General features: G+C 36.3%; 1 protein-coding gene across 1 annotated transcript in view; it reads right to left on the bottom strand.

Annotated features, from left to right (window-relative positions):
• Positions 1 to 8,553: 8,553 nt before the first annotated feature.
• Positions 8,554 to 9,618, bottom strand: part of LOC139720266 (A disintegrin and metalloproteinase with thrombospondin motifs 1-like) — a 52,404-nt gene continuing 51,339 nt past the window's right edge. The window contains exon 11 of the mRNA XM_071631627.1: positions 8,554 to 8,568. Within this exon, the coding sequence (XP_071487728.1) occupies positions 8,554 to 8,568 (15 nt within the window). The remainder of the gene's footprint in view (positions 8,569 to 9,618) is intronic.

Here is a 9,618-nt window from a genome sequence, read left to right as displayed (position 1 = left end):
GGGTGCGATTAAACTCAGCCTAGATAAAATGAATACAGTAGGTGCAACCTTGAATGCTTCAAATATCCGTCAGATAAATACTGGAAATACGCTGAACATTTCTTTGGATGTATGTCACTATTATAAGCTTAGACAGTGCGCGTTCAAGAGACTTGGATCATTCCAGTCTTTTCAACCTTTCATTTCATTTCATTTCATTCATTATATTTCCAGCAAGATGCAATTAGAATAAAACATTTACACATGCATAGTTACAGAAGATCAGTACAATATTGTAATAAATAGTTATATAGGGATCAGTGCAATATGTAATATAGGAAAAAACTGTGAACGGAAGTACACTTATGTTGTGACTTTCATGAATACACGGACACAAAATTGTTGAAAACAGAGTGGACTGCTGAAGAGCGGGGCTCGTTAATTTCAGTCTCATCATGAGCACTGACTTATTACAGAATTAGGAAAACAAAGGCAGTGATTTCCGAATTGCCTCTAAAATCGATTCTTTAAAATTAGATAGATAAATCTGTCTTAGAATATCACCAGAGTTCTTCAAATAGAAATGCAACTGAAAATATCTTTATCGCGGTTCTTGAACTGTAATTTTCTACTCTATCTAAATTTTTGGTCAGAAGATTGATTGATTGATTGATTTCTGAATTTCTTTTCGTACATAAATATAATATAAAGTCAACTGAACGAACTGATTGAGTACAATATCATTCGAATCTACATGTAACGGTTGAAATAAAACAAATGATTAATTCAAATATGCGACATTATAACATAACAATGCAAAGTAAAAAACGAGCAGGCGTTATTCTATGCATATATACAAATGGTCTACGAGCATTAGGTCAAAATAGGCTTGAACCTGGACATTTCTGGCAACAAGCTGAATTTTTCTTGAATAATATTCTAAAAGTCTTCATAAATCCTCCTTGAGAGTTTTCCGCAATCCAAGATGGCGTCCAAAATGGCCGCCATTTCCTGAAATTATTTTAACTTTTCATCCAGGTAACCCAAATTCAAAATATATATGTCTAAATATTATGTTTTTAACGATGAAGAACTCAATAGTCTAAATACTAAAAGATGTTGGCGCACACAAGTACCGTAATCCAAGATGCCGTCCAAACTGGCCGGCATTTTCTGAAATTCTTATAACCTTTCAACCAGGCAATCCAATACAAAATCTAAGAGTCTAAATATATGTTTTGAAAGATGAAGAACTCAATGAAATATAATATTATATTAAGAGATGTTGACGCACACAAGTACCATAATCCAAGATGGCGTCCAAAATGGCCGCTATTTCCTGAAATTCTTATAACCTTTCAACCAGGTAACCCAAATGCAAAATTCAAATGTCTAGATATATGTTTTGAAGCATGGGGAACACAATAAAATATGTATACAGAGATGTTCTAAGCACGCAAGTACCTATAAAACCGCTCGAGCTCTTCCTAAAATGCAAAATGGCGTGCAAAATGGCTGGCAATATCAATTTCATCTCACAATTACAAACAGTATGTCAACACATATTAGTATATCATTAACATGATTAACATATGATTTTTCATCCGGAAAATATTCATAAAACTTTTTATCAAAAATAGTTATGCGTAAAGTATACAAATTAAAACATTTGAATGTTAAAATCAAGGAGTGTCCTTGTTACGAGAGAAACATTTCACCATCAGTTTTGTTGCTTAACAGACAGCCTACTAGAAGACGATATTTTCGTCAACTCAAGCACATGAGATGGAGATTTTGTTCTAGCCTCTTTTTTTTTTTACCAACGCATTTGATGTCTACCATGAGGTAAGTTTCATTTGAAACTGCCAATGATCACTTAGGAAGTAAAAATTCTTTTTGGTATCTGTACTACATACATGTTCAGAATGAGTGTCTACATGTGCTACAGAATAATGTGTAATTTATCACATGGCAGTGATTTTCTGTGGTGCAGTTTATTGCTCCACCTGAAAACATAGTGAATAAATTATTCTATTCATTCAATGTAGATTAGATAAATAATAGACAAAAACCAGGGAATATGACACACATAGTTATTGGTACATGGAGGAGGGATACTCCCCTCCCACACGAGGGAGTTTTTGTTTCTTTTTTTCTTTACTTGAAGATGAAACATATAGTGCACACGTTTGGTAAGATATTGAATTGTTTCCATCAAAGAGAAAGAAAAATATTAAGTAGTATTCAGAAAAACGGGCAACGTGAGGGTGTGGAAGGGGATTCCCCCCCCCCCCCAAACACACACACACATGAGAGAGATTTTGCATTTTCAAACTTAATATTAAGACATCTGATACACCCTATTGGTCAAATATTAGATTTTTGTTTCCATCAAAAAAGGAACAAAAAGATATATATTCATGGAAGTGTTCGGTGGTAGGGTTGCCCCCTCCAACACGAGAAAGATTTTCGTATTTTCAGACTTGAAATTCAAAGATCTTGTGCACCCTTTTTGGTGAAATATTCGATATTTGTTTTCTATTTAAAAAGTTAGGAAAATATATCTTCAGGATAGTGTCGGGGAAGGGGGAGTGTGGGAGGAGAATACTCCTTCCCATACGATGGAGATTTTGGCATTTTCCGACGTGAAATTCAGAGATTTAGCACACTCTTTTGGTGAAATATTTGATATTTGTTTTTATCATAAAAGTAAGAAAATATATATTCACGGAAATATGCGGGGGAGGTGTAGGAGGTGATGCACCCTCCCACAAGAGAGAGATTTTTTTCAGACCTGAAAATCTCGGGTTTTATGGTGCACACTGTTGATGAAATACTAGATTTTTGTTTCTATGAAAAGTTTAAGTAGAATAAAGACTAGTATGTTCAAGGCTATGAGCTGATAGAGGATGTGGGAGGGGGAAACCCCTTTCCACTGGAGGGAGCTCTTGCATTTTTTTTGATCGTCATTAAACGGCCTGGTGCATCCTTGGTGTAAAATATTGAGAAAATTGTCCATCCTCAAAGAGTATATAATTCAAAGAGACAGTGTCCCCAACCCCTCCAACACGAGGGAGCTTTTACATTTGAATTGAAATGAACATTATTACATCATTTACACATATTTGATGGAATATTTGGGAATGGTTAATCAAAGGGATACTTAATTTATATCGGGAAACTGAGCAGCGGAAGGGTTAGGAAGGGCATATCACCCTCCAGTATGAGGGAACTTTTGCATTTTGTTAGTGAAAGATCTGGTGCACACTTTTTAATGACATATTCGGAAATTTGTCAATCTCAAAAGTGTACTAAGTATATGGAAAGGGGGCGAGCGAAGGACGTTTTGCATTTTTATGATTGCAATTCAACAATAAAGCGCATATACTTCAGGTTGAACATTTGGAAAATAATGATTGTACAGGCCACCTCCCCCCCCCCCCCTCTTCCCCAAGAGCGGGGGATGGGGGATGCATCTAACCCAAACCATACCCATGTTGTGCACATATTAAGGTAAAGATTCCGCTGGACCTTCTGAGTTTTTGAATCTCTGAAATCATATCGAATTTCTTTGTCTCTTGAAACAAGCTAAAAACAGCAATGTATTGATAAAACAAAATAGTGGCCATTTTGGGCACCATTTGGTTTTCGGGAAGAATTCGCGTGGTTTTATTGGTACTTACGTGCTTCATGATCTCTGATGATTGTTCAATTGGGTTCCTGATTTAGACATTTAAGTACGTATCGGGGTTACTTACGGGGGCGATCACACATCGCTGGTTTAGATGGCGGTTCATGGCAGTTCTCAAACCGCAGTGAACCGTGTCCCAACGATGGCGGAAAGCAATTCACGCGATGTGACTACGTTCTCAACACGTTTTGAACAAGTCTCTAACGCGGATTGGCGCGGTATGAAACACGGATCTTCCCGAAAGGTGGAGGAGTCCATACCAAGCCCCTAAAATTGGATGCAATCAGACCCTTTGCACTCGTCTTCAGTGGGTTACATACGTATTGCTTTGTTAGGTAATCACAATTTAAAAGAAATTACGAAACGTTGTAAACCCCCTGTGTATTTACAGATTGACATAAGTGATGCAATAAGCAATTGTCTTCAAGTCTCATTTTTAACTTCTGAAATATCTGTATTACTGTCATTAAAAAGACATACATGGCAAAGCAGAATCCAACATAGTTAACAAAGTTTCCTGTTTGTTTGCAGGTTTATATATCAAGTGATGTACAAGTACTTGCTTGTTTCAACACCTCTTTTTTTCTCTTTCTGTATAAGGTTTTCACATATCTCCAACATCAGTCGATAATAAGATATGAATATCAATGAAGAATACAGTATATCTACATAGTTTCCTGTTTAATTTACAGATTCACGTAATATAATAATGGTGGTTTTTTTTTCAAATGTCAACATCGCTTTTCCCTCTACTCTCTTATGTTTCAACATATCTGTATCAACATGCAGTCTTACAAAAAGGCATACACAATCACCAAAGCAGAACCCAACATACAATATATTTACATATGCCTTCTGTGTATAACTTGCAGCTGGCCATCTTTTAAGCTGGTAAAGTTTAACAAAATTCTGAACACACCTCTTAATATAGCTGATGTACTATTCAACATACCTACCACCTTTTTGAACATTAAACTTTCTTTGTTACTCTATGTGTTAAAATAAAAAAAAAAGTAATGAAACTTTAGCATTCAATATATTTACCCGATTTTGTATTATGGGTTCATCTTTGCCCATTTTTTTCTTTTTTTTATTGCTCCGCCACGAAGTGTCGCCGGAGGCATTATTCTCTTTTAAGTTCTACATTTGTTTTTACATGAAAAGTTATGGCGGTGTTAACACGGTGTTATCACGGATCTTGCGGTGCAAACACGGAGGATGCGTTCTTTACACGGTGGACGGCGTTTTGAACACGGTCCATTTCAAACTGCCGAGACCGCCACGAAAAATTAAACATGCTACGTGAACCTGTAAGTTATAATATGTTGGGTTCTGCTTTCGTGATTATGTATGCCTTTTTGTAGGAGTACATGTTAATACAGATATGTTGAAACTTAATTAAGAGAGTAGAGGGAAAAGCGATGTTGAAACTTAAAAAAATACACCATTATTATGTTACGTAAACCTGTAAATGAACAGGAAACTATGCAGAAATGCTATAATTATTCTTCTTTGATATGTATGTCTTTTTATTGACTGTTGTTAGAGATATATGAAAACTTAATTAAGAAAGGGAAAAAGAAGATGTTGAAACAAGCAAGTACTTCTACATCACTTGATATATATAAACCTGCAAATGAACAGAAAATTTGTAAACTATGTTGGATTCTGCTTTGACATGTATGTTTTTTGATAACAAATAATACAGGTATTTTAAAAGTTAAAAGAGAGAGAAAAAAGCATGTTGAAACTTGAAACAAGACAATTGCTTATTGCATCACTTATGTCAATCTGTAGATACACAGGGTGTTACAACGTTTCGCAATTTCTTTTGAATTGTGTGTACCTAACAAAGCAATACCTCCTTGTTGTAACCCATTGAAGACGAGCGAAAGGGCTCTGATTGTAACCAGCTACAAGGGCTTGGTATGGACTCCTCCACCTTTCGGGGAGATCCGTGTTTAAATACTACCGCGCCAATCCGTGTTAGTGCCGTGTTCAAAACGTGTTGAGAACGTAGTCACATCGCGTTTAAGTGCTTTCCGCCATCGTTGGGACACGGTTCACGGCGATTTGAGAACCGCCATGAACCGCCATCTAAACCGGCGATGTGTGATCGCCCCATTAGTTGAAGGGTTATGCGAAAAACAGGACCATTTGGGATTTCTGAAAGTGGTTAAAGGGGATGGCTAGCAACTGATCAGTGGGAATCAGTGGGAATGTTGGGGATGATAGCTCCAATCCTGTGGGATTCATTTGAGAGTACATTATATATCTATTGTTGTGTGAAAATTATTTGCTTCAGAATGGTCTCATACTCAAGTAATGTGCATTTTAATGTTTCCGTAGAGTGACGGGGCGATCATTAACGATTAATTGCAGATTACTTGAATATGACACCATTCTGAAGCAAATAATTTTCACAGAACAATAGATACAGTTTGTATATAATGTACTCTTAAATAAATCCCACAATGATTGGAACAATCATCCCCCAGCATTCCCACTGATTCCCACTTATCAGTTACTAGCCATCCCCTTTAAGCGCTTTATGTGTGCTTCAGAATATCTGAATAAGTATTTTATTTGGTTCCTTGTGACCCAAAACGTATATGACGACATTTAAAGTGCATGTGCACTGGTGATATCTACTTGCAAAGTTTGAGAGAAAAAAAAAAAGGAAATGGCGGCCATTCTGGACGCCATATTGGATTATTAGTCGGGTACCTAAGGGGGCGGGGGGGGGGGGGGTCACCGTGCACCCCCCCCCCCCAGGACTCCTCGAAACTTACATTTTCAGAATCCTCATGACATACCAAAACATAATCAAGATGTTAACAGGAACGAAAAGTGGCTGTTCTAGGTGAAATTTAATGTATTCTATTGTTTTTCATAATTTCTTATGTATTTCTTTGTTTTTCAACTTTTTCAACTTTTGTTTTTTCTTTGTTTTTCTTTTGGAAATTGTCACTGACCACTTTTCTACCATAATTAGCACAAAACTAATCAATGAAAGTGATTAATTGTAAAAATAATCAGGTTTTCATGACCTTCATGACAGAGCACCTGTTTTCCATAGGAAATGTACACAAAATCACAAAATTGTGCCCGTTTTTGGGGGACATTCCGTTACAATAATGGGCGTGACTTCGCAAAAATATACGCGGATGTTGCAAATTTGGTCTCAAAAGTTGTGCGAGATTTGAACAAACAAAGTCAAGAAGCCTCGCGACAGATTTATAGCGCGAAACTTCGGGGGGGGGGGGGCGGATCCCCCCTGTCCTTACAGGGTTAATGTTGCATGAAAAAAAAATCAATTTTCACATAATCTCATTTTTAAGGAGGTCGTATGCTTTACTAAGTATTTATTCATATCTTTCATTTTGATAAACCGAAAGTCACTTAACTTCGTGGGTGCGTTCGACATAAATGTATTTCTTCTGTTTCCACGACAACAGGGTGTGCTATATATATATGTATGTATATAATATATGTGCTTACATGTAGGGCCTACATAGTAGGGTACCTAAGGAGGGGGGGGCACCGTGCACCCCCCCCCCCCCCCGGACTCCTCGAAACTTACTTGACTTTGTTTTGTTCAAGTCTCACGCAACTTTCGAGACCAAATTTGCAACTTCCCCGCATACTTGTGCGAAGTCACGCCCATTTTTGTAACGGAATGTCGTCCCAAAACGGGCACAATTTTGTGCTTTTGTGTACATTTCCTATGGAAAACAGGTGCTCTTTCATGGAAGTCATGAAAACCTGACTATTTTTACAATTAATCACTTTCATTGATTAGTTTTATGCTAATTATGGTAGAAAAGTGGTCAGTGACAATTTCCAATAGAAAAACAAAGAAAAAACAAAAGTTGAAAAAGTTGAAAAACAAAGAAATACATAAGAAATTATGAAAAACAATAGAATACATTAGATTTCACCTAGAACAGCCACTTTTCGTTCCTGTTAACATCTTGATTATGTTTTGGTATGTCATGAGGATCCTGAAAATGTAAATTTCGAGGAGTCCGGGGGGGGGGGGGGGGGGTGCACGGTGACCCCCCCCCCCCCCCCCTTAGGTACCCTACTATATGGTATTCGTGTGCGCTAACATCTCTTAATATGTATTTTATTGAGTTCTTCATGCTTCAAAACGTATACTTAGATATTTAAATTTTGAATTTGGGATACCTCGTTGAAAAGCTATAAGAATTTTAGGAAATGGCGGCCATTTTCAACGCCATCTTGGATTGCGGAAAATGCTCATGGAGAATTTATGGGGGCTTTTAGTATGTTATTCGGGACACATTCCTGGAGCTATCGTTAAAAAAAAAAATCAGCTTGTTACCAGAAACGTCCATGTTAAAGGTCCTGTTTACCTTTGAGAGCAGTGATTTTACAAAATGTTCAAGATATCACTTTTGATGCATATGTGTAGGTCAGTTGTATCACAAAACATCCTTCCATACATTTTTTTTTTGCAAAAAAAAACTATCAAAAGATATCACAATTTTTCTCAAGAAACCTAACTGTAGACGGTTTTGTCTGGAAACATTTTTATTATAACTATTGTTCACATTTTGTATATTTAACAATACTTAACATCTATCAAACTGGTTCAAATTTTTACATTAGTTGTTTTTATCAATAACTCACATTTTAGAACAATTTTGAAGCACTAGTTCTGGGTTTTTGTTTCATCTGCAAATGTTAAATTATACCTTTAAAACTAATACTCTTGACCTAAAACATAGAATCGCATGTACCTGTCGTTCAAAAGACCTTTAATAGAAATACAGGAGAACATAATCATAAGCAAACGCCTGAGGATAATGGCCTCTGAAATTATTGTCTAAACAATACAACAAGCTGAGGTGATATACTCATGTCACCACTCCCTGAGTGGAGATAAAGAAAGTGGGAAATATAGACAAAAAGGGGCAGAAATGTGAAGTGTTTGTGTGGAGATGAGTTGTGGGTATGTGTGATAATGCATACCCTTGTCTTTTATGTATACGATTGTTCTGTACGTTCAGTTCGGGGCCCATTCTTTAAGGATAGCAGTGAACAGAAAAAAACAACCAACGAAAACACATAAACAGCAACCTGCTCTGGTAAACAGACATACATTTAATTCGGATCATCTCTTTAAGCTGTTTTTTAAATAAGTGAATATATGTACGTTAGTTATGGTTGTCGGGTAAAAATTTCCAAACATCAGGGCCATGATGTCTTAAGGATTTTTGTGCTAAAACAATAATTGGGTTGTCAAGATGATAACCAGATGAACGGCGAATTGGGTAAGAATGAATACCAGTACTGGAATTAGGGATTAAGAAATCATTGAACACCATGGGCCGTTCATTGAACGTGTATTTGTGCATAAAAATAGTTGTTGTTGTTGTTGTTGTTGTTGTTGTTTTGGAAAAACGTGATAATCATCAACCTTGAACGTTAAGAAAACAATGGGTCTGAGGGAGATATTAAGTAAAAGGAGTTTGTAATCAACCGCACTGCACGCTTTTGTAAAGTCAAACCACAATTTTCCCACATGATGTTACAATACGTAATGTATAAAGATAATATCAAAGCATTATTCAAATAAACAAAGACTTCTGAGAAACCAAGTTTCTCAGGTGTTATACGATTCCGATGCCTCTAGAAATTGAAGTATGAACATTGTGTACGTGATCATTCCAAGATAAATTTAAGTTAGTAGTAATGCCCAGGAACTTAATAGATGTCTTTTCAACAATTGGCTGTCCGTTAATACATATACAATAATCAATATTTGAAATATTATGTAACTTAAGTCTCACAAAATTTGTCTTTTAAATATTTAAAGATACAGGCAATAAGTATCATAATTAGTTCTACTTCTATGTGTAAAGGTATTCAAATTTTGTGTACGGTATTGTCTTCTGCACTGATACTCACCGCCATCTGGC

The sequence above is a fragment of the Diadema antillarum genome, unplaced genomic scaffold (genome assembly GCF_040938485.1).
Source record: "Diadema antillarum isolate AM-2024a unplaced genomic scaffold, OU_Dant_1.0 scf00000125, whole genome shotgun sequence".
Lineage (NCBI taxonomy): Eukaryota > Metazoa > Echinodermata > Echinoidea > Diadematoida > Diadematidae > Diadema > Diadema antillarum.
This window is presented reverse-complemented; position numbering and strand designations above follow the sequence as displayed.